The 25,767-nt window shown below is 40.8% G+C and overlaps 2 protein-coding genes across 3 annotated transcripts; both read left to right on the plus strand.

The window, feature by feature from the left end:
* The first annotated feature begins 1,428 nt into the window (after positions 1-1,428).
* notum2 (notum pectinacetylesterase 2) lies at positions 1,429-6,109 on the plus strand. Its single transcript, XM_061830226.1, has 12 exons — positions 1,429-1,539; positions 1,622-1,915; positions 2,095-2,147; positions 2,622-2,717; positions 2,835-2,895; positions 2,983-3,104; positions 3,200-3,302; positions 3,789-3,977; positions 4,066-4,166; positions 4,633-4,780; positions 4,875-4,922; positions 5,095-6,109. Exons 2-12 carry the CDS (start codon positions 1,638-1,640, stop codon positions 5,396-5,398), a joined length of 1,503 nt encoding a protein of 500 aa, XP_061686210.1. The 5' UTR covers positions 1,429-1,539; positions 1,622-1,637; the 3' UTR covers positions 5,399-6,109.
* A 2,793-nt stretch (positions 6,110-8,902) lies between these two features.
* On the plus strand, positions 8,903-14,819 carry rps15a (ribosomal protein S15a). 2 transcript variants are annotated; one of them, XM_061830843.1, is made up of 5 exons: positions 8,903-9,049; positions 10,161-10,298; positions 10,411-10,490; positions 10,673-10,758; positions 14,689-14,819. In XM_061830843.1, the coding sequence occupies exons 2-5, from the start codon at positions 10,166-10,168 to the stop codon at positions 14,780-14,782; spliced, it is 393 nt and encodes a 130-aa protein (XP_061686827.1). In that variant the 5' UTR covers positions 8,903-9,049; positions 10,161-10,165; the 3' UTR covers positions 14,783-14,819. The 2 variants fall into 2 exon arrangements, with proteins under 2 accessions (XP_061686827.1, XP_061686828.1); XM_061830844.1 differs by lacking the exon at positions 8,903-9,049 and adding an exon at positions 9,280-9,418.
* Positions 14,820-25,767: the final 10,948 nt, after the last annotated feature.

Here is a 25,767-nt window from a genome sequence, read left to right on the forward strand (position 1 = left end):
TGTTTGATTACAATGGTAATAATTACCAATACTGTCATTCTCATCTGTGGAGGCTTCAATCATGTCTTGAATTTTGAATCTGGGAGAATTGCAGACCTTTCAAGCAGGGCGTAGCTTGAATGTTTATTATTGTAACATTTACATTTTTTGTGTGCCTCACTGTTCAAACAACCCTGCATTCCCTTCAGCCCCCATAGTCCCATACAAAGTTTTTTATACTTGGCCTTTCAGGCATCCATCATTTACTGTGATTGGGATCTTAGGATGGTGTGCATTTCATTGATGAGAATTTCAGAACCCCAAGGCTCATGATCAGCACTATGTCACCATAGAGTCATCCCATGGGTACAGCAGGGGATCAGTTTCAAACAGTCTGTCTGTCTTCATCAAACACACTCTCCAAGAGTCTGCCGGCTCCAGACCTGGATCGAAACACAGCCGCAGGTAAAACCCTTATGAAACTATTATTAAAACGTCTCAATCAAAATCACAGAAAGAAATGTTGAACTTTACAGTACACACGTCTCAGAAAAAAATGGAATCTCTATTTCAAATTCTACCAACATAAAAGTGTCATATGCTAAACACGGTCAGCCAGAATGTTCTATGTGAGCATATCTGATACACCTGCAAAATGTAATGAGGACACAATCAAGAAATTTCAAAGATAATAATGCCCCATTTGCACGTTTACAGACAAAGTTTATACCATTATTTAACAGTAGAATTGACAACCTTTTTTGAGGTGGAGGTGGGGGTAAGAACTCCACTGCAACATTCTGCTAGTTCTTTCTAATGTGTTGCCCTTCTCATATACTCAAATGTAACCAAAATTTGAGATTAAGACAGATAATTATGAATGCCATTTTATATATAGTTTCAGATGGTCACATATTCATCTACAGAAAAATCAATTTAATGTGCATACTTGCCTTTTTCTGCCTAGCACAGAATTAACTCCTGTAAAACATAATGAATTGATGGCTGCTTGCATCCATAACAATTTAAACACAACAATATCCCTTTTTTTTAAAATACATTTGGGATTAAGAAGAAATACAGGTATTTCATTTTCTGTCTTTAAATTTTAATCTTTTATCAAGGAGAAATTATGTCCAGCGCCGACGCGAGTGTTGGGCAGTGGAGCAACCAGAGGACGATGAGGGGAAAGAGGGGGAAGAAAGAAAATGACGCGGGGGGCAGGCGGAGAAGCATGTTCTTGAGCAGTGGGCAGATGGAAAAGTGCTCTGCTGTTCAATGTGTGCAAAGAAATGTGCTAAGGAGATCTTTTCTCCTCGTCCAGTACCTCCCCTTGATGTGTGTCGTCAGTTGGAGCTTCAGGATAAAATGGGAGGAACTCTGATCCATATGGTGCCACTATAAAGCTCACCGATGATTTGCAGGCTTCACCAAGACATGGTCCAATCTTCATTACTATTCAGGACTGGCATCATCGTCTTACACCTGCTACCAGAGATCTCATCATCTGGCCAACTTCTGGCAAACTTCAGCAGCTTCCTTTGCTTATTTTTAAAATAGGTATGTCCTCTTCACATTTCAAGTTTACATCAGATTGTATTGTGCAGTTAAAGAATAATTGTGAATGAATTCATTATTGCAGTATATCATCAGCAGATATGAGGATACTTGGCCAGATTACTTTCTTGCTTTTGCTGCGGGAGAACTTGTGTAGGAATACAAAAGTTCAGACCACCAAGAAATCCTCACAAGGGAACCAAGCAGCGAATGGCATCCAGGTGTTACCCGAGGCTGTTCTCTCTGCTGCGAGTATTTCAAATAATCGAGCTACTGGAGGTACCACTGGAAGCGAATCTACCAGGGATGATGCTGACGAAATGAGGCTGCACTTTCTTAAGAACCCGCACGTTACATGTAATGATGGAACACCAGCTGGGTAAGATGACCCTTTTCAAATACAATCTCACTTATATTTCCAATATATTCTGTTAATACACAGCACAGTGTTAATGCAATTTCCTTTGAGGGATTATAACAACTAGAATAAACTGAAATTTAAGATGCTGGATAATGATGCTTATTTTGACTCATTTAGAACTATTTGGGGTTCTACAGATTTTACCTAAAAGAGATCAGAGGAAGCCGCAGATGGCTGTTATTTCTGGAAGGTGAGTATTTCAAAAACACTCTGGTTAATTTGGGCCCCCAGAGGTCAGCTTGTTTGGGCGTTGATGCCCCCTTTGGAATTTAGATGGGAATGTCATCTTCTGTTTTTCTCCTTCTTTGGTTGCTGTCTGACTTCACTCTATTTCAGATGGAAATATCACAGATGTTTCTTCAAGAGGTCTCATATAATTCACCTGATGTGTATATTATAAATACACCCTAGTGGAATAAGTTAAGAAATTGATTTAGAAAATGTGCAATTTTTAGACTATGGCAAATATTTTGTAAATGCAACAGTCAAGTTCTGAGACAGCATTGATAGCAATATCAAATTGAAGGATACAGGCATGAGTCAGGGCTAGAGATGCATTCATTGCCTTGTAACTCCCAATTCATCACTCAGATGTTAATGATGAAGAAGCATTTGGTTCTCATTCTGTGCACGAATGTTTCATATTAGTCTTCCCCATTTTTAGGCGGCTGGTGCTGCTACAGTAAAGAGACCTGTGATTCCAGATACCAAAATATCCCCAGACTAATGAGCTCATCTGGTTGGCCCCTCACAAAAAGTGGTAAGTCAACTTATCGGACAGTATTCAGTCATCCACACTCCTGTAAACAATCTTCTTATTTGAATGTTTAATGGGAGATGAGGAGCTCTGTTTAAGAACTGATTGCTTGGTTTACAGGACATGGCATACTGTCAACTCAAGTAGCAGAGAATCCTTATTGGCACAACACAAATATTGTGTAAGAATCTCTATAATCGCGTGTTTGAATAACTATGGGATGGTTTACAGATAGTGATATAATCAGTGAATTTGTCCTTTGCTGTAGAGTCATCCCATACTGCTCCAGTGATGTTTGGAGTGGCACTGGGCCTGCTTTGAGTCCTCCTCCTCCAAAACAACGACTAGGGAGGGAGAAAGAACAGAATAGAAATGCAAATGCAAATGCAAGTATGTCCCTACAGACAGAGAAAAAAATATTTAGTCATTAATAACCATAGCATGTGTGTACCTTACCTGCATTCACTGTATTTTTTTTTCATCAGCCGAGTATGCTTTCATGGGATCTCTCATCATCCGAGAGGTCATCAAAGACCTTATTCCCAAAGGAATCAAGCAGGCCAAGGTTGTTTTGTTGTCTGGCGCAAGGTAAGATAATTTCACTGCTCAATCTGTGATACTGACTGGACTTTTTGTACACAAATCAACTTCTGAATCATTATCAGAACACTTTTGACCATCATGATCTTGACAGCCAACTTTGAACATTGACCAAATGTTGGAGCCCTTTGAGTCTAACTTAGTCCCAGCCACGTAATCCAATGTTAGTTTGAATTTCCATTTGATAGTTGGCATGTTGGACTAGTGGTAATGTAGTGATTCACAGTCATAACCCCATTCACAACTGCCTTGTGATTGACTATTGATCAGTTCAGTGTGTGGTTTTGTCTTTCACACGTTTGCAAAGATAGGTTCCAGCTCCTGACCCTTGAAAGTGTACTGGACAAGTAGTACAAAAATGGATGAAGTTGGCATCTCCATCGATTAGATATGATACCAAGCAAATAATGTAGATTATAGTTTCTTTGTTTTTTCTCTCAAGGCCATGTCGTGGTAATTCAAATCTTCTTGCAGTGCCGGGGGTACAGGAGTCTTGCTGAATATTGAGAGAGTGGCTAATTATCTGCAGCAACTTGGTGCAGAGGCACAGGTCCGAGGTCTGGTGGACTCTGGCTGGTTTCTCGAAAGTAAACACCAGAGATCACCGAATTGTCCCGAAACAGTTACCTGCTCACCTGAAGACGCTATCAAGGTCGGCCTAAGGTAAAACCATCCAAGCTGTCTGTCTGGCTGTGTGTATCTATACACAATATCAAAGATTAAGCAATGTATGTTGTGTGTTGTTTCTCAGGTTGTGGAATGGTGTGGTGCCTGATAGGTGTCGCCGCCTCTACAAGAAAGGGGAGGAGTGGCAGTGCTTCTTTGGATATAAACTGTATTCTACATTGACCTGCAAGTGGCCTCCAAAACCTGTCAATAGCAGATTCAGTTTGCTCCGCTAATTATTTTTATGTTTTGCAAAGTTGTCAATACATTCTCCCCGTGGGTGGCAAATTACAAATGTGTTATTTTTCTTCAATCCCTCATAGACATTAATTGATTTGATTTCTCTTTTGAATTGTGTACTTTTGTTGCTATTCATTATCATCACATATTCAAACTAGTGTAAAGAACAAAATGAAGAACTTGTGCAAGACGGATGTAAGGTATTGGGTTTCTCAGTCCAAACATTTCTAAAGACAATACGTTCCACAGAAAGACCAACGGTAGGTTTTTGGACAGAAAAGCAAAATGATAGTTGTCATGCACTGATGTCTATCCAGTCCTCAAGCATTTTAGCACCGTCATAGCATTTCTCAGCATTACTTTTCTGCAGAAATGACAGTTGCCATTTTTGTACCTGTTATTTTCTCTGCAGCCCCTCTATTTGTTGTCCAGTGGCTGTTTGATGAGGAACAGTTGAGGGTGGAGAACATCTACATTGGAGGACAGCACATGAGCAATGAACAGTGGCAGTATGTTCAGAACCTCGGCAGAGAGTTGAAAAACTCCTTGAGAGACGTCACGTATGTTCCCAATGAAAACTTCAATGTATCCTAATATAATTTAGCCAATGACCCTAAAAATGACAGGCTATTTTGTGTTTTTGTGATTCTTTAGAGCGGTATTTGCTCCTTCCTGCCTCTCTCATACAGTGATTACCAAAAGGTATGATTGGACTTGACTTGACAATGACACAGTACACATTTTTATAAGCCTGGACTAATTAAAGAATGTTTGTTCCTACTAACTAGACATGGACATTGATACCTTATAAGTTATCGCTACTCACTTTTGTCTTTATTTGTCTCCATTTATTGACTGTGGTATGTGTTTTTAGCAACTGGATGACTTTCCAAGTTCGAGGCACTTCTCTCCCACGGGCCCTGCACTGCTGGGATAGGAGCTTGGAAGCCACTCGTAACAACAGAACTCCAGCCAAAGGCTGTCCATTCCACCTGGTTGATGGTTGCCATTGGCCTCAGTGTAATCCAACCTGCCCCATCTTGGTGGACCAGGCAACCCAACAGGAGCTCACCTTGCTCCAGATGTTGGCAGCCATGGGCCTTGACCTTCGGAAGCTGGGCTTAAATCCTAAAAGAGATGGAGATGTCCTTACAGGCATGGGCAGCAATGGTGGCTAACATTAAAAGTACAAACGAGAGGCATAGTGAGATGTTAAATTAGTAAAAAGAAAGAAAGAAACAAACACAAACATCTGTCATGCCAGTATATGCCGCATGTCGACCTTTAGACCTCAGTCTCAAAGTTTTTCCACCTCATTTTCTCCTTTAAATTAGTACAGAACAGGGTAAGTGTTTCAAGTTCTATCAATGGGCAGACAAAACAAGCTTTGAATGAGTATGGTGGAAGTGAGTGTCAACATTTTGTACTTTTTTTTTTTTTTTTACTATCATGGCATAGAGTGTTTGTGTATCCATCCATCCGTTTTCTGAGCCACTTATCCTCAGAAGGGTCGCGGGAGTGCTGGAGCCTAACTTGGGGCATGAGGTGGGGCACACCCTGAAATGGTTTCAAACCAATCGCAGGGCACATAGAGACAGACAACATTTGAACTGACAATCACACCCAGGGCAATTTAGAGTCTCCAATCAATGCATGTTTTTGGGATGTGGAAGGAAATCGGAGTGCCCGGAGAAAACCCACGCAGGCACGGGGAGAACATGCAAACTCCACATAGGGGGATGCTGGGATTTGAACCGCAGTCCTCAGAATTGTAAGGCCAACACCCTAATCAGACGCTCCACTGTTCCATATATCTAATCCTCCAATCTACCGGTTATTGTTTGATTTAGCATAGATGATATTTAAAATCTATCGAACGGACATAAAATTTCTACCTACTCTAAACTTTACACATGCAGCTGCAACACGCTGACTAATTCTTGTTTGTGTGACTTATCAATAGCCAACAAGGCAATGCTCACATATTTATGTACACATATTTTACTGCATTATAATGTCTTTCCTATGCTTGTTTTCCATTATTTGCATTACAAGGGTATTATGATTCAGTCAAATAATGATTCCAATAAAGATTTTATGAAAATAAATCAGTGTGTTCTTTGGAAAAAAAAATGCAAACCACGTCAGTGTTTTCAAAACAAAATTAAAATAAGGTCCTTCTTTGCTCACTGCATACTGTGTTTTGTGTAATATGCTGCTGTGACATTCTTCTCTTTGCATATATATACATAAAAGTAGGAGGCTTTTCCAGCTGACTTCAGATGACAGGTACACTGTGCACTGGTCGCCAACCTATTGCACTGCACATACAGGCAAATAACCATTCAAACTCACATCCATACTGTCAAGTAACCGACCAAGCATGCGTGGTTTTGGTATGTGGGTTTTACCTGCAGAAGACCCCCAGAATCAAACCCCTAATTTCAGACAGGTGAGGCAGATGTGCTAATTACTCTTTGCCCCCCCCCCCACCCCGCATAAAACGTTCTTAACATATTGATAGATTGATCAAATTCCTTATTTTGAACAAAGTGATTTCAAACAGAGCAATTTAAGATTGAAGTAAACTAAAAATAAGGTTAAATTGTACATATACAAATAACAGGAGGAAGATGTGAAAACTTCTTTACTCCTTCCCTGATTTCTATTTCATTATAATCTTATGTAACTTTATATATATATATATAAAAGAAATAGTGAATACTATGTACACCCTTATTTCTATAGATGACAATACAAATCAGCAATGTCTAAGTTATAACTGAAAAGAAAGAAAAATCAACAGCTTCCACAAAAAATATAAAAAATACATATCTGTATAATATACATATACTTTTATTTATTTTTCATCTAGCCATCCATCTTTTTTTGCTGCTTATCCTCACGAGGGTCGCAGGAAGTGCTGGAGCCTATCCCAGATGTCAACGGGCAGGAGGCGGGGAACACCCTGAACAGCCAATCGCAGGGCACATGGACACAGACAACAGTCACAATCACAATCACGCCAAGGGGCAATTTAGGGTGTCTAATTAATGTTGCATGTTTTTGGGATGTGGGAGGAAACTGGAGTGGCTAGAGAAAGCCTACGCAGGCACTAGGGAAGAACATGCAAACTACACACAGGTGTGGCCAGTTTTGAACCCTGGACATCAGAAGAGTGAGGCCAACGCTTTCCAGTTGCCCCACCGTGCCACCTATATTGGAATTACTTCTGCCCCATGTTTTGCAAATGTTTATTTTTGTTTAAAATCTATTTGATATTTGGACAGTAAAGTCACTGATGCTGTAGTGTTACACAGGCCTGCCTTTCGTGCGGGCAGCATGGCATCGATTCCTGCTCAGTGATGATGCGACTGACGGGCGACCAGTTCAGGGTGTAGTCCGCCTTTTGCCTGAAGCTAGCTGGGATAGGCTCCAGCTTTCCTGTGACCCTTGTGAGGATGAGCGACTTGGATAATGGAAGGCGGCATGGTGGCTCAGTTGGAAAGCGTGGGCCTCAGAGTTCTGAGGTCCCTTATTCAATCCCGGACTCGACTGTGTGGAATTTGCATGTTCTCCCCGTGCCTGCATGGGTTTTCTCTGGGCACTCCGGTTTCCTCCCATTCCAATTGCCCCTAGATGTGATTGTGAGTGCAGCTGTTTGTCTCTATGTGCCCTGCGATTGGCTGGCAACCAGTTCAGCCTGTGCCCCGCCCCCTGCCTCCAGTACTCCCGTGACCCTCGTGAGGATAAGTGGCTAAGAAAATGAATGGATGGATGGATGGATGGATGGATGGATACTTGGACATGGTTTCATTACATTGTCTTCAGCTCTACACTCAGTCTTTTACGTGGTCTCAAATATTTAATCTGCAGATTTAAAAAAATATTGTCATTCAGCATTTTATTATTTAGAAAAGTAGCTCTGCATTTTTGGATCCTAAAATTTGTCACATCCCTTAATGTATACTCTTGCCCCCCTTTTCCGTATGTTGCGTGACAAGAAATTGTTACTGGCTCTGTAAATTAGTAGTGCTGTTTGAAATCCTACAAGATTATTATTATTATTATTTCTTTTAGATTTTATAAATAATAGGTTGGTGTGGCGAATGTAACCCACCTTTTGGACCATTCTACTGGCTCTTCCCCCTCCCAGTATGAAGAGTGGCCATAGCTGAACTCTCGTACAGCTTGCTCCACACCCCAATGCAGTAATTTAAGTACGGTAAAATCAGGGAAGGAGTGTGGAGTGATTTGTTACCTAAAAAGTATCTTGATTTGGCAATCACAGAGAAGCTTCTACATATTTTCATCCGTGTGTATTTAATGAGACTTCCAGAAAGTTGTATCATGTCATCCCAAGAATTTTTATTTTCCACACCCTTCCCAAAACAGTCCCCTTCATCTGCAGGAGTGCTTGATGATTTACGTATATCACGAGGTGCAGTGAAAAGTTATTGATCTTAATACGGGAAAATAGTGTCAAAGTGCAGTAAATTCTCACCCAAGGATCGCTCTACCCGCTGCCCCCCCCCCCAAACTACAATATATGTAGTTATTCATCCTCACCACTTAGAGGCGCTAACTATATTATTGGAGACACCTTTGTATTCCCAGAATTCCTGAATAGAAGCAATATTTTAAAAATGCAAATAAACGCCTGAAAATAAACGCCTGAAAATAAATTTTAACAATAATATTATGAAGCGAAGTTGGGTGTAGAGAACATTCGAAACGGGCATTTTGTGCGTGTTAAAAGACGGTTGCACCTTTCCCATAATGCATTGCAACAACCTTCTACTTCCTCTTTCCGCCATATTGCAGAACCGGTGAGATGTGTTTTTAGTATTGCAATGTAGAATCTAGTCATTATCGAGTGCATCTTGTCGTTAATACTTCCACCTTGATAATATGGTTGATGTGTGTTTATATGATGACTTTTTGAAGTGGTTATGGTTACTCTTATCACTTCAGTGCATCATTTGAGCGACCTTTTTCTGTTGGCCATCCGTTCCGCTCGGGCCGAGCAGTGCTTACTTTATAGGCGCCCATGAAAACGGTTTGGAATGAAGATAGCATTTCGATTCCTACAGACGATTGTTTGCAAGCGGTTTGTGTGCCGCGAAAGTTGTACTCACTGGGCCATTTTCGAAGAGTACTTCAGAGGGACCTCATAACGAACTACAGCTAGCTTAGAAGTGCGTTTGGGAAACTGGCCCTATGATGGGCCATGGTGTGGTGGGCTTTCCAGCTAAATATATGTGCTTACGTTTATACCGTAGTAGTTTTGCTATTGAAGTGCAGTTGCAACGCAAATACTTTAAATTTGCTTTCATTGGTTATTCGTCAAAGCCTGCGGGTGTGTTGGTCGTGTTTCATGTCAAGAATGTTTGCGTTTGAATTGATATTGGATCGTAGATTCATGGAAAACGTAATTATACCCATCACTACCTGAAGAATACAATAAACATGACTAAATGCAACTTCCTTTTTTGGAAAGCTCAAGCTCAATTATTATTGTAATTGGTTAAGAAGAAAACTAAAAAAAAGAGAGGTATCAGGTCTTCATTTAAGTTGAGCTATTGTTGCTGTCATTATTTGCACAAATAAATATACCTTTTTAAGTTTTACCATACATTACGACTGTGAAACAAATAAGTACATTTTGTTGTGGACTTCCAATCAAACTGTCGCCTCCAAATTATGCACTTGGTGTGTGTAACTCCATGCAATATGATGAGCATTGTCACAGTACTGTTTTTTTTTTTTTTTTAAATACGGTTGTTTAGCAAAGTGTTGGAATGGTCAAGTCTGAAACCTATCCAAGGCATTAGTATAAATGCACAATGTTTAGCAATCCTTTTTTTTTCTTTTTTTGTATTAAGTGAATGGAAAATATGAATCCTATATTTGTTTCATGTAGCATTTTGTTTTCTGTAGGCATCATGGTGCGCATGAACGTTCTCGCAGATGCTCTTAAGTGCATCAACAATGCTGAGAAGCGCGGGAAACGCCAGGTCCTCATCAGGCCCTGTTCCAAGGTCATTGTGCGCTTCCTAACCGTCATGATGAAGCACGGTAGGTGTTCATTACATGTGGGTTCCCATGCTTAGAAAAATATGACCGTCATGCCTGTTAGTCAGACTTCTGAGGATACGTTGCTGGGATTTTCATATTGACATTCTTCCAGGTTACATTGGTGAGTTTGAGATCATTGATGACCATAGAGCTGGGAAAATAGTCGTCAATCTCACAGGAAGACTGAACAAGGTAATGTTTTTGACTCACTTTTCATTGAGCCAATTCCCAAAATCACACTCTGAAGTTATTAGCTTAATGACTGTGGCTTTCTGACTTCTTTGCCCATCAAAATACAAACCAACTACCAAGTTCAATTTATTTTTGGACTGCTTCTCCAGTTAAGTCTTTTGTGCTTTTCCCCCCGTTCTCAGTGTGGTGTGATCAGTCCACGTTTTGATCTCCAGCTCAAGGATCTAGAAAAGTGGCAGAACAACCTTTTACCCTCAAGACAGTTTGGGTGAGAATCGCATCCTTGGCAATGCATTGCACTACTTATCAGGTGCATGTAAAAAATGTAGACACCAAATACTATTTGTTATTAGTTTGATACTGTATGGGTTGATTGTGTAATCCTGCAGCCAACTATGCGCGCATGACCAGTTGACATTGGCTATATCCAACTGTTACTTAAAGGCCATGTGTCATCCCTATAAACATTCTAAAATAGATATTGTAGTGAAAAATACATATAACATTACTCACTTCAATGTCTATATGAAAAAATAAATGAGCGGAGAGCGTGTCACCCATGCGCAATGTTGCAGAAGTCTCATTCTACGACATCCAAGTGGTCGCCATATTGGCTGCATCCTCTGTCCGTGATGTCACCCGGACGTTTGCCAATTAAAACACGCGGTGCACCCTATGGGAGATGAACACGCCCCTTCTGACATGGAAGCTCTTTTCAAAAAAGAAAACACCACACAACCGAGTGAAGTTACCGGGGCAATATTACACTATTGTTTGGAGCAATATTCAAATAATATGCGATCATGGCCAAATCGCCTCCCGTCCGATCCACTTCTGCAGCGGAGATGAGGCATCACGGCTCATCGGAGCCGGCTGGTGTGGCTCATTTTTGGCTTAAAGGTGGCTTATCACGGAGCTGAGCCGTGCTGCTTTAGGGGGTTGTTCATTGACGCCGCAGTACGCGATGAAGAACACCGTTCAGTCGGGGCGCTTTACTGCGTTGTCGTCGCACGCGCCTGAGTACTGCATGGTGGCAGCGTTCTTCAGAGTCGCTGCCGTCTGGGAGCCCGTGCGCTTCGCTGGAGAAGCGACGCAGCAGTACGAGGCGCACATCGACACATTTCGCACACGGATCTTTTGTTACGTTATGAGAGACGGATTGCAATATAAATGTTAGTGAAACATTCATTGGCACAATATGACATGGCTTGAGCATTGTTTTGAGTGACCAAACCTTACATCATATTTGGACCACAGCAAAGGGGTTCAAATCTTGTGTAATAAATGCGACCACACCACAGGATGTTTTTTTTTTTTTTTTTTTTTAGAATAAGTGACTTGATAGTTATTCAAAAACATTCTCAAGAGACAATTTGCTGTAGTTATGGACTCTTCAGGGACTGCCATTGAGAAAGCAAGAGATGTATGGTAAATAAGAACCCTGCTTACTAAAGAACGCTTTTGTACGGATGTGCAAATATGTCAGAAGAGGCCATGATTGGTCAAACCAAATGGCAATCTACCCGCGTGATCGACATTGGCCACACCTGAATCAAGTGACAAGATGTATCACGGGCTGTCTTATTTGGTGGGGTATATGCAGCCGCGATCAACCATAACTGCCTCTGAGATTGACTGGTAGATCGCGATGGACACATGGGGTACCCCTGATCTAAATGGTATCTTCCATTCTCTTAGTTTTGCTTCTAAACTGACCACATTTGGGAAACGAGCGCAAAAATAGGTGGTCTGTCATATTCAGGTTGCCCACCTAAAAAACTATACATGCGGTCTGTTGAGGGCCATTGTTTCAATTCAGCCACTTGTTACACTGCTAAACTGTTGAAAAAAAGTTGCTCTATTGTGAGAGCGAAAAGCTTTGCTACTGATTCACGTGACTGAATCATTTCCACTGATTTGTCGAATGAGGACTTTCATCCACTTTCATCTGCTTTCTCTCATCAAATGCTGTTTGTACACTCTTAGGGACCGTATGAATGTTCGATCATGAAAATTGACAGTTAAAGCAATGTTCAAGGTTAGATTAAAATGAACATGTCAGCTGCTCCTACCCTGCGTGTAAGTGACTAAGGTTACAATGGTTGCGTGATATGCTCCTTGTCACCTTCGTAATAATACACAAATTCAAGGGTACTCAGTTAACGAGAATATCAAGGGCTAACGTTAGGTGAGTAAGGAGAGAAAATGTTAGTATGACGAATTGGTCCGTGTTGCAACAAACTGGTGTTCGCCTTGCAGTTCAGTATGAAATGCTCCCACAGCTTTGCCATTTTGTCTTCTGCACATGCAATATTTCTCTATTCATCTTTGCTGTTCCCACACCAAGCAACTGAGATTCACTTGACTTTGCACTTTTTGGTGAGGACTCAATCGCATTGTCACGCGTTTGTTGAGCTCGGCAACACATTTTGGAACATTGTGTGCTTCAGTTAAAAGAAAAACATTGTGATTCAGTTTTGCATTTCTTTCATGAAGTGCAAAATGTGAATCTAGACTCAAATAGTGATGTGGAGCTGTCAAAGGTTATGAAAACTGTATTTTTGGAAGGAATTACTCAATGCTAAACTCTTTAACAGCTGTAACACCAATTGTTCCGGATGTTGAATTGTCACGGTGGCGTCATCTCATTATTAATAACTACTAGTTAACCTTTATTAGTTGCACCGTGACGAAATTTCCATCATTTTGCTAGCTAGTGCAGGAAACTTACATAATGTAAATAGCATGCAAGGGAAGTATATAAGTACTTTCACAAAAGGCAGATCTGCGTAAACTATTCACTCTATTGGCAGTTAATGTCTATGCAAAATAGTGTTGAGTTTTGACTTTGGAAATCTGTTAAAATATAATGCAGTAACAGTAGGTTTTTCCCTAAGAAAGAATAAGTGTGATGACAATATTGATCCAAATAATTGCGACGATTATTTTGACCATAATCATGCAGTCCTGTGCTGTGTACTTTGTGAAGGCTGGCTTGCTGCTTGCTTGTATCTCATATGCTCATGAAACAAGGTGGTCATCGAGACACCTTAGTCGGGGTTGGGCATTGTTTGAATTTGAGCAATTTCGTTTCCTTATTTTACGCCCGGTTACAAATTATGTATTCCGATTCTTATAGGGGGCTGGGTCACAAAAGTTTTCATGGTTTAATTAAAGGGTGTCCAAATTATGTGCATGTCTTATGGACCAAATTGAAGTGTTTGGACATACATTTAAAAAAAAAAAAAACATTCCACCCCCAATTTCTGCATTTCAAATGTATATTTGTGAATTCCTGGACACACTTGAAAAACGATTGGTCTCTTCATTATATTGAGAATTGTAGACTCATCCTAACCCTGCTATCTGTTGTAATGCAGTGTGCACAAGGACTATGCATCACACTTAAAGACAACAAACAGGCCTTATATTCCATTGCATTATCCGATAATTAGAAAAAGGATTTCTACATATGATAGCACTTCAACTTTGCCCCAGATTTTTTTTTTCTTCTAATGCTCAGATGCAGGACATTTTTCTCATCCATGATTTTAAGTTTAGTGTTTCACTGTCATTTCTATGCGTCGTTAGTCAAGCTGCACATGAGCTGGAGTCCTACTGTTGCTCCGCTTTATTTAGTATTACTGTATTCATCTGAGCAGCCATTGGTCTATCTTATACTGTTATGGAAAATGTCAGTTGAGTTAGATGGTAACTTGGAGGAGGCTACAGCCATGACATGGTGTTTTTTGCAAAGCTGTAAGATTATAATTTAAGTTTAACCAACACTTTGGAATGTTACAAATTGTTCAATTTACAAGTCATTTTTCATTTACTTAAGTTGTATTTAGTTTGAAGAGTCATCCTTTGACTGGCATATGGTCTTGAAACTTGGCTTTGGGAAACCTTGATTTAATTTAAGTCGTATTAATATCTGGTGTAAAATGTTATGTTTTGGCAGCCTTTATCATTATTATGGCTGGATTTGACTATTTTGTTTGTCCCGCTGAATGTGATGTTTGAGTTGAATGAACCCTGACCTTAAATCAAAAATTCTGCTGGTCTCTGAGCATGGAAAGTACACAAGAATGTAAATTGGGATTTAACCCATTGTTTTCACACTTTCTAAAATGCATTTGTATTTGTTGTGTGGAGTGAACTGACACAAATTGTGAATTCTGGCCTTCTTTGTCTGCAGATATATTGTACTGACCACCTCAGCTGGCATCATGGACCATGAAGAGGCCAGACGGAAACATACAGGAGGCAAAATCCTGGGATTCTTTTTCTAAAATGTAAACTGAAAATAAACTCAACCAGGGAAAAATTTTTGGTCCTCTTGACTCATTCTATTTTGTCATTGTGCATTTTTCAGGCTGGCTCAGAAAAATGTCCGATTGTCATGAGTGAAAATTACTTTTGTTTGGGTGCTCAGAGCCTCTGCTATGGAGGCCTGGAAGTGAAAAATACTGTATTCAAATATAGCATCAGAATTAAGGATATGCTCTTGGAAAGTGGACATGAGCAATTGGTTATTTGCTGCAAATCAGATAGGATAGACTTGGCCGCAGTTTTGACTAACAGATCATTTTGAGTCAACACAACTCTTTGATGGTTGCAGCTGCTAAACTTTATTTTTTTCTCTACAGGTTTCTGATCCACTTTATCAAATTGAGTTGAGGTTTTCCTGGGTGATTTCGTATAGCACCACTTTATCATTTCGCCTTCTCAAATATTGTCTTCTAGTTAACTATAAAATGAGTATACTGCAAAACCTTTTGCTGTTAGTTTTACAGTGAACTGTAGGGTATCAGAATACTATTCTACAAGCTGCAAAGTACAACCTGCTGTACGAGGTTAGCTTGCGGCGTTACCTTCGGGGGTCATCTTGAGGTTACTATCCAGGCCAGTGGTGGTCACGCGGCATCCACTTCCCATACCGATGACCATGGACTCAGAGTCGATTGTTTTAAAAGTTCAGATTTGATTGATATACTACTTAAATGTGTATATGCTTTTAGTTACTGAATGATCTTGCTCACACCAGTTGCAGTTAAGTGTGAATTGTTCTATGTTGTGCAAAGCCACAAATGCCTACTGATGCCGTCCTTTAACCATTTCCAGGGTCCTCTGTGGATTTAGTCTCGTCTCTAACCACCTTGTAGTATATGTCTAAGCTCATAGCAGACGAGCCCTAACAGGCTGCTAATGGAACATCGCTGTCTAAATTTAAAGAGAACAGACGGACTGCCTCCCTCGTGGTTTCAGAGCACTGCACAAGTCCTGCTGCAGTTGCTGCTTGGGTGGCAGCTTTACTGCTCTACTGGCAGGTTTGCTTCACCCGTGATGTAAAATGATCTATAACATCTAAATTTGACCGAGTTGGTCATTAAAACTGACCTGTTCATGGTCCTATTAGGACATCTAAAAGCCTCCAAAAAGTCTTCCCTTTGGGGACAAAACAATCCTAGAAAGCAATCTCCTAGAAATGCTGTTCAGCTTTTAAATAAATTGTTTCCCGTGGAGGTTTGATACAGTACATTCTACATCAAATACTGTGAAATTCACACAGCCTCAAATATGTTTTTCACCATGTCTTGGATGATTCACACAGTCGGGGTAAACATCCACCCATCCATTATCTCACATTTGATTTTATTTTTTTAAATTTTAATTTTTATCCCGCAAGGAGAGTAGTTTTCACTCAGTAGACTATTTTTTTAAAGATTTTCATTTGGGCTGAGGAGTTTCGCTAAGTGGCCACACGATGGCAGTAGCAGTGCGTCTGATCCCTGGAACTATACTGATGCCGCATCAGGCTGGCCAAGCGCTGGAAGACGAATTATGATAGATTCTGACATTACTGAATTAAAATTGGACGAGCAATAAAGGTCTGAAACGCGGACCTAGTCAAAAAGTAGTCTCCTGATGGCGTAAATAACTAATGAAGGGGAAAGATGAGGACAAATGAAAACGTGAATCCAGTCAACTGATTTTTGGCGTGGCTTGAAATGTGCTTATTTAACATGCTGGGTAAGAATTTATTTGACTTTGGCAGGACCTTTGCTGTATTTATTCCTTGCAAAGTGCCTGTAAGCTTCTTCTTTGTGCGCAAGTGAGTAAGCATTTAATCACTGTTCATTGTCAGCTGACAATGAAGTTGTGGCAAAGTTGCACAGTGCTCACAACAGCAAGAAATGTTACATTGAGACAAAGCTGTCTTACCCAGACGTTGCTTCTTCCAGAAAAACGTGTTCCCTTTGATAAGGTTGTCAATTGGCTACTGTGTATGCGATAAATAAATAGTAAACTCAAATAGTCAATGCTAAATTACCAATGATGCTCGCAACTGAAAACAAAAAAATACACCTTAATTGTGTATTTTTTCAGATTCAGTCAATGATTTCTGGATTTCAGGATGACACAAATAAGGGGATATGCATTCTTTAAGGGGTCCCAGCACCAACCCCGTCTCGGGGTCCTACACATCCATGTACCTCACTAAGCTTTAATATTAATACTTATGAAATAAAATGGCTGGCATGGTGGTTGACTCACAGTTCTGGGGACCTAGGTTTAAATCCGGCTTCGCCTGTGTGGAGTTTGCGTGTTCTCCCCGCGCCTGCGTTGGTTTTCTCCAGGTTGTCTGCTTCCCTCCCTCCCACATCCCAAAAACATACATGGCAGATTAATGGTTAAATTTGTGTTTCTTTATATGTGCCCTGCGATTGGCTCGTGACCAGTTCAGGGTGTACCCTGCCTTTTGCCTGAAGATAACTGGGATAGGTTCCAGCACACCCGCAGCCCTTGTGAGAATAAAACTGTATGGAAAATGAATAAATAAATAAATAAATGAAGTCAAAAGTGTGAGCTTGAGAGAATTCCTGAGCTAAAGTCCTTCAAATCTTTCTTGAGGACTATCTAAAAAGTAAATCATCACAATGCTTTTAATGTAATTGATAAAAATATTAATCAACATTTAATTCAGTTGACCATTTTGGTCACTTTAATATCTTTGAGCTGTTTTTGATTCTCTCTTCTCTGATTCTTTTCAGATAAGTCCACTTAATCACAGTTAAAAGATGGAATAGTCCATTGCATGAGAAGGGATGATCGATCATGATAGATGAAGACAAAAACAATAAAAAAAAAAACTAAAAATCAATTTTTTATGAGACATTTGGAGTTGCCAGGCAATCAATTGCTTAATGGCAAGTCTGCCAATCTCCATAACACAACACATATGCCAAATATCATTCTTCTTTCCTTCTATATTAAATAAGGGCATGAATAAGGAATTTCTTCTCTGTTATGGAATACATTGGGCTGTACAGTATTTATCAAAGAAGCCATCTTTGCTCATTACTGTATGTCTGATTATATCTTGTATTTCTCATAAACTATGTAAATCACACCGTGTCCCTTACATTCGGTTTATTTACGAAGACCATGGGGAAGTATGAACTGATTGGTCATAAATGAATATGAGGAAGAAAGAGGTATGGGATACTGTTGCTATGGAGATGGCTATGAGCGCTTTTGACTTTGGAGCTCGTCTGCGGGTTACCCAATTATCCAGAACATTTGTCATTGGTGTTCTTCATCAAACTCATGTGAGCCCTATTTTTTACGTCCTCGCTTTATACAGTGGGGTGCACACTTATGCTGTAACAGAAAAGGGGCCTTGACCAAATTGTTCCCACTTAAATGGAACTATACAAATGTCCACAATGTCTTCCAAAGATAAAGTATTAAGAGGGTGGGAGTGTCTAGTGTTGTGTCAATACTTTTGTCCATATCCTTGTTTTTTTTTTTTTTTTTTTTTTTTAAACTAAAGAGCAAAAGCAATAGTAGCGTCTTCTAGATATAAATCAACACTAATGTTTCGAGATGAAACAGTGATAAACTATGTCATCCAATCAGTATAGTACATGCTGATAAACTTCACGTGTTTCACTTGCTTCCCCTTTTTTTTTTTCACGTGCACCCTCTGTCTGTATGCCTAATTTAACAGGTAGTTCGAGGGTGGTAGGAGGTTCGGCTGCAGATACGTGGGGGAGCAGTATGATAAATGGAATCGCTAGGAAGCAGTGAATTTATAGCTGTGAATGCAGCAATCCATCGTGGCGCGTATCCCGTAGCTGTCCTCAAGGGCGTCATGCTCCTCTAGAGCCCCATCTTAGGTGACCGACCTGGGGATCCCTCTGCTTCGACTGTGGAAGCGGCGCGATGTTGCAGCTGTCCGAACTGATTGTTAGGCGCCGGTTAATTAGCAGGCAATGAACACTGGCTGTTAATGTACACATAATACAGGGAGGCCAATGAGTGCCAGCGAGAGGGTGAGCTTATTAATTAGAGTTCTCATTTGTTCGCCATAGATCACCTGGTCTGGCCGCCTCTGCGGATGACATCGGCTGTTGAAATGTAAATTACAGCGTAAGACTTGTTAAATGATGAACTTTCAATGACATTCAATGGGAAATGTTGGCATACTATAGTTCATACAGTGGCGAGTGGTCAGGGCCAGCAAGGCTCTCTGCTCTCTGCTGGCTGAAACATGGCTGCGCATTTCCGGTAATGTGTCTGGATGTTTGATATTTTGTCCAATCAGATTTCAGTCTCTGTGTTGCCGTGGGATTACATTTTGAATTTGTCCTCCTAGGACACAAAATTGTCCAACTCTGGCTGGTTGCTCAGAGCAAAACTTGTTACAGATACATACAACTCGCAAAACATGCCTGTAGCAATATGCAGACATTTATTAATGAGCATCTCTGGTGGGTATGATGTATTTTAGCCACATCTTTTGTATTATCCACGTTATCAGTTACTTTTTAATCCTGCAGGCACTGTATGACAAAGTATAATTCTGCAGATCGTCTTCTTTTCCTTTCGGCTTGTCCTGTTAGGGGTCGCCACAGCGTGTCATCTTTTTCCATTTTTCCATTTTTCATTCCATCTCCTGCATCTTCCTCTTTAACACCCACTGTCCTCATGTCCGCCCTCACAACATCCATCAACCTTCTCTTTGGTCTTCCTCTCGTTCTTTTGCCTGGCAGCTCCATACTCGGCTCTGGACATGTCCAAACCATCTAAGTCTGCTCTTTTCTAACCTTGTCTCCAAAACATCCAATTTTGGCTGTCCCTCTAATGAGCTCATTTCTAATCCTGTCCAACCTGCTCACTCCGAGCGAGAACCTCAACATCTTCATTTCTGCCACCTCCAGTTCTGCTTCCTGTTGTTTCTTCAGTGCCACCGTCTCTAATCCGTACATCACTACTGTTTTATAAATGTTGCCCTTCATCCTAGCAGAGACTCTTCTGTCACATAACACACCAGACACCTTTCGCCAGCTGTTCCAACCAGCTTGGACCCGTTTCATCACTTCCTTACCACACGCACCATTGCTCTGGAAGTATAATTCTGCGCATGCCAATCAAAATCGGACGTTCCGCTCCTTCACAAGGGCCAATGCTTGAGACAGTTCTTTTAGAATGGCATCCATCCATTTTCTGAACCGCTTATCCTCACTAGGTTCGCAGCTATGCTGGAGCATAGCCCAGCTGTCTTCTGGCAAGTGGTGGAGTGCACCCTGTACTGGCCACCAGCCAATCACAGGGCACGTATGAACAAACAACCATTCACACTCACATTCACAACTGTGCCCAATTTTGATTTTGCTCATCTTCTTCTTTTCCTTTCGGCTTGTCCCATTAGGGGTCGCCACAACTTCCCTTATAAATGACAAAAAGACCAACTGTCACTATGTATAAGCAATCTGTATAACTTAACTGAAATGACTTTATTCTCAGTCAAGACCTGGTGAGGCGAGCTTTACTAGTCCCAATTTATAGGTTGTTGTGGGTGAAAGCTACTTTACGACGTCTAAACAAAACAGAAAGTAACTATTAAGCAAAGTCATGGGTGGGAAGTCCTCAAAATTGCACGGAAAATGTGTAGAGTGCAGTTAAAATAATGTAATATAAAAGTGAGCAGACAAACCGCTCTCATCAAGTTTCTTTGCACATTATTCAGACATTTCTGCCAGCTCGGAGGAATACTGTTTACTGCATGCTCAGCTCAACATGGTGGATGCTTCACAGGAGGTCAATCTTACTAGGAAAGTATTGTATACTAAAACTATAGATGTCTGTGTTGTGGGGTTTGAAGCTTACAATGATTTAGAATTGCATTGCATCAATATATTATTTAGGAATATGAGAGGCAGATGGCCAGTTACCATATGACAGTACAGACAGGTATCTACTACTGTATCAACCACAATAATAACAAGTGCATTATCAAAAGGATACCTCATTGGCAGGAACAATCACAAGGCAGAATCAAGCTCATGTATGGGATCTCATTCGATGGTGAATGTACAGTGTCATTTTAAAGTGTCTACCAGATGTATATTGAAATCTCAGCGATTCACCATCCACGAACCCATCTACTTGCATTTTTTTCTGTAGAATCTAACTAACAATGATTTGCCAGAAAACTCGCCTCGACGTGATATCTGTAACACTATTAGATGCTACCGAAATAGCCTTCTCTTCCAAGGTGCCATGTTAGCTAAAGTTAATAGCCTGCTTGGTAAGAGAACAACAGCGTGATGTGAAATTTCAGGAGGGCCGACAGCCAGGTGAGGCTCCTTGTGGGGTTGAGGTTGGAGAGAGCAGGATGCTATTCTTCTAAAAGATGGTGCAGGGAAAGTTCCAAATCGCTACTGCTTGTGGTGGAAGTTAACGGCTTATTAGCTGCTAACAGCTAACAACATACCGTAAGGTACAGTAAGTGCCCAAGTAAAGATAGCGTTCTGAGAAAAACGAACCCAATTGCAATGAAGTTGGGACGTTGTGTTACACAGGACTAAATAATACAATGATTTGCAAATCATGTTCAACTTACATTTAATTGAATACGCTACAAAGATAATTTATTCAATGTTCAAACAGATAAATGTTTTTTTGTTTTCAGCAAATTATCATTAACTTGGATTTTTATGTCTGCAACGTTTTACAAAAAAGCTTTGAGAGCGTCATGTTTACCACTGGCTTACATCACATTTTCTTTTTAACAACATTCAATAAACTTTTGGGAACTGAGGACACTCATTGTTGAAGCTTTGTAAGTGGAATTCTTTCCCATTCTTGAATGACGTAATGCTTCAGCTCTTCAACCATCCGGGGTCTCCATTGCTGTATATAAGGCTTCATAATGCTCCACATATTTTCAATGGGAGACATGTCTGGACTGTAGGTAGGCCAGTCTCGTACCCATGCTCTTTTACTCCGAAGCCATGCTGTGATAACACACGCAGAATGTGGTTTGACGTTGTCTCGCTGACATAAGCAGGAGCGTCCATGGAGAAAAAATGGTGCCTGGATAGCAGCATATGTTTCTCCAAAGCCTGTTTGTACCTTTCACCATTAATTGTGCCTTCATAAATGTGTACGTTACCCATCCCATTGGCAATAACACAACCCCAAACCATCATAGATCCTGGCTTTTGAACTTCTCAGGCTCACCCCTTTCCCAACAGGTGAATGTGCAAGTATTTGGACAATTCCAACTGTAGACCTCTTAAGCTCTTAAGCGATGTTGTCTGAAATCGGTTGACATTTTGGAAACCAATGTACTTAACCTACCAGTGGGAGACCACAAGACATATGTGGCAAATGCACACGGCACTCTAAACTAGAAGCCTGTCTGGTGTAAAAAAAAAATGACACAAAACGCAATTCTAGAGTTCCTTTAGGGGAATGCTGTGTTAACAAATACAACATGAGACTGAGGCATAAAAATATTTTTTCAGCTAAAATGCAGATGCTGTCAATTTTTTTTTCATGTTCTTAAACTTGCATAGGCTCCAGCACTCTGGCAATTCTTGTGAAGATAAGTAGCCATGTTATTTTTTTCCCCTTGCGATTGGCTGGCAACCAGTTCAGGGTGCACCTTGCCTCCTGCCCAATGATAGCTGGGATAGGCTCCAGCACTCCCCCGACCCTTGTGAGGATAAGCGGGTCAGAAAATGGATGGATGGATGGATGGATGAGTATTATCGTGAGACGGTGGACGACTGGTTAGCACAGTTCTGAGGACAGGGGTTGAAATCCTCGCCTGTGAAGAGTTTGCATGTTCTCCCCGCGCCTGCGTGGGTTTTCTCCAGGCACTCTTGTTTCTTCCCACATCCCCAAAACATGCAATGTAGGTTAATTGAAGACTTTAAATTGCTCGTAGGTGTGATTGTGAGTCAAAATATTTGTTTGTTTACAGATAGTATCCCGTGTGATTGGGTGGTGATCAATTCAGGGTGTAACCTGCCTGTTAGCTGGAATAGCCTCCAGCATGCCCATGACTCAAGTGAGGATAAGCAGTAGATGAATGAATGTTTGAAACATATCCTTTGTGCATGTTTTTAATTCTTCAAATGAAAAAAATCCTGAAACAGTGACAATAAAGTTCTTTCCTATTCTGTTTGAGATTTTTTTTAAAACCAATATTTGGTTATGTATTTTGTGCTGGTTGTTGGAGCTTTTCATGTTCTGACGTTTGGTCAAAAAAGTCATTTTGTGGAAATGTGTTCCTTTGTATTCCTACAATATACAAAAAATGAAATACTGCATAGAAATGAATGCACCTTACCATTTCGTAGGAAACATTTATCAGAAACAATTTCAAAATATGACTCAATGTTGGGAACTGCACATACCCATAAACTGCCCGACAAATTTAAATTGAAAACCAATTTATAACAATAACATTCATTTCACACATGCTGGCATCTTGGAAATGTGGAAATTGGAAAAGTGTGGCGTAATTCACCTTGCGGTATTCAAGTGGCGCTCGCTTCTTTCGAGATATTTGGTGTCTTTTCCACCAACCAGCTCAGGAAGTGTGTGGAACCAAAATGTGGTCTCCATTTCGATTGCACCTATAATTTCAAAGAAGCTTAACTAAAAGAGGATGATATTGTAACATACCTTGTTGCGCTGGCCTCACCGCTGTTTTATAAACTTTGCTCTTCACCCTAGCAGATACTCTTGTTCCATAGCACACCTGAAACTTTCCTCCAACCATTCCAACTTGCTTGGATTTATTTATTCACTTCCTTACCACACTCACCATTGCTGTCGGACTGTTGACCCCAAGTATTTGAGTTCCTCAACCCCTCACTATCTCTTCCCGCTTCTCGTTTATGCACATATATTCTGTTTTACCTTTTCTGATCTTCATTCCTCTCCTTTCAAGTGCATTCCTCCAACTTTCTAACTTCCCCAACCTGCCCCTTGCTTTCACTGCACATCACAATGTCATCTGCAAATATAATGGTCTGTGGGGATTCCAGTCTAAACACATTTGTCAGCCTATCCATTACCACTGCAAATGGGAAGGGGCTTAGACCTGATCCCTAATGCAGTCCCACCTCCAAATTGTTGTGACACATCAACGGCACACCTCACCATTGTTCTGCTGCCCTCATACATGTCCTGTACTAATATAAAATATTTCTCCACCACACCAGACTTATGCATGCAGTACCACAGTTCCTCTCTTGGTACTCTGTCATGGGCTTTCTCTAGGTCTACAAAGACACAAATTGGGTTCTTATGATCTTCTGCACTTCTCCATCAACACCCTCGTGGCAAATAATGCATCTGTGGCACTCTTTCTAGGGGTGAAACCATACTGTTGCTCATAATGACTCCCTTCTGTTCTGAGTCTAGCCTCCACTACTATGTCCTGTAACTTCATTGTGTGCCTCCTCAACTTTATTCCTCTACAGTTCCCCCAGCTCTGCAAATCGCCTTTGTTCATAAAGATGGGAAGTAGCACGCTTTTCCGTCATTCCTCGACATCTTCTCACCAGCTCGAATTCTGTTGAACAAAATAATTAAAAAAACTCCTCGGCCACGTCTCTGAGATGCTTCCATTTCTCTACAGGATTATCATCGAGACTAGCTATCTTTCCATTTTTCGTCCTCTTTAGTGCCTTTCTAACTTTCCCCTTACTAAATGTTGCTACTTCCTGGTCCACATCACTTGCATCTTCTACTCTTTCTCTCAAATTTCAGTCTTTCATCAACTTCTTAAAGTATTCTTTCCATCTATCCGGGACACTACTGGCACCACTCAACACATTTTGGTCTCTCTCCTGAATGACCCTTACCTGCTGCACATCCTTCCTATCTCTATCCCTCTGTCTGGCCAACCTTTTTCTCATTCTTCAGTGTCCGACCTGACATGCATATGCCTCTTCCCAAGCCATGATGGATCTAAATTATTTCGATGAACGTTCATTTTAATCTCAGTTTCAAAAACTGTATCTTTATCTGCCTTTAAAACCTAACCCTTTATTTATCCAAGTAAGACAATTGAGACCTGATTTTCATTTGCAATTATCTTGCATTGGAGTACTGGGAAGGTCAACGACAAAGTGGAGGTTGAATTGAGGTTGGCCCGTAGTGTGCTACATTTTAGGCCCCTGTGGATACATCTTTCCCAATGACATCACTTTGTCACTAAGCGTTGAAACATAGTTGAACTGTTCAGGGGGGGAGTGTGATCAGACATGGGCAAATACAACTTGTCCATCAAAGCATTCTGGGGGTCATGTTCATGCTTTTCTGTTTAATTCAAGCATGTCAGTGTATTTGTGGAGATCGCAGCTGTAGGAACGTGGCAAGTGGCGTTGAGGGTAAATGGGGGTGGTGCGGATTCTTGAAGATGTCTGAGGTCAGAATGTGTTGACAGCTCCCTGAGGCAGATGAGAGAGCAAAAGATGCTGTGGCTCACAACACAACACTTTGCGTTTGTCACTAAAATAACCCTTTTTTTTATGGGTTTGTGCTTTATATGAGTGGAGATGTTTTTTATGGAAGATGGGCGTATATATGTACGTGGCTATCTGTAATGAAAATAGAGTACAATTTATAAATGTATACATATAGAGCAAGCCATGCCTGTTAATGTGTTTTTCAAGCAATACTGTTGAGAGTGACGCTTTCCTTTAAATCTAGATGTGCCCCTAAGTAAATGACAATGACAAAAGACAACATTTAAATCCAAGCTCTCACCCCCCACCCCCGCCCCCAGGCTTTATAACTCTTGTAAAGACAATAATGACTTCGCTCCTTTTGGTCATCTATCCACCATCAACATCACTTGGCCTCAGCCTTTATAGCTTGCAGGTGAAAAGGTCAAAGGAGCTGTGATCCAGACAGCTGTCCCATGATGTAGGTGCCCCCCCCTCTTCACTTGGCAGCCTCCATA

The sequence above is a fragment of the Syngnathoides biaculeatus genome, chromosome 9 (genome assembly GCF_019802595.1).
Source record: "Syngnathoides biaculeatus isolate LvHL_M chromosome 9, ASM1980259v1, whole genome shotgun sequence".
Taxonomy (NCBI): domain Eukaryota; kingdom Metazoa; phylum Chordata; class Actinopteri; order Syngnathiformes; family Syngnathidae; genus Syngnathoides; species Syngnathoides biaculeatus.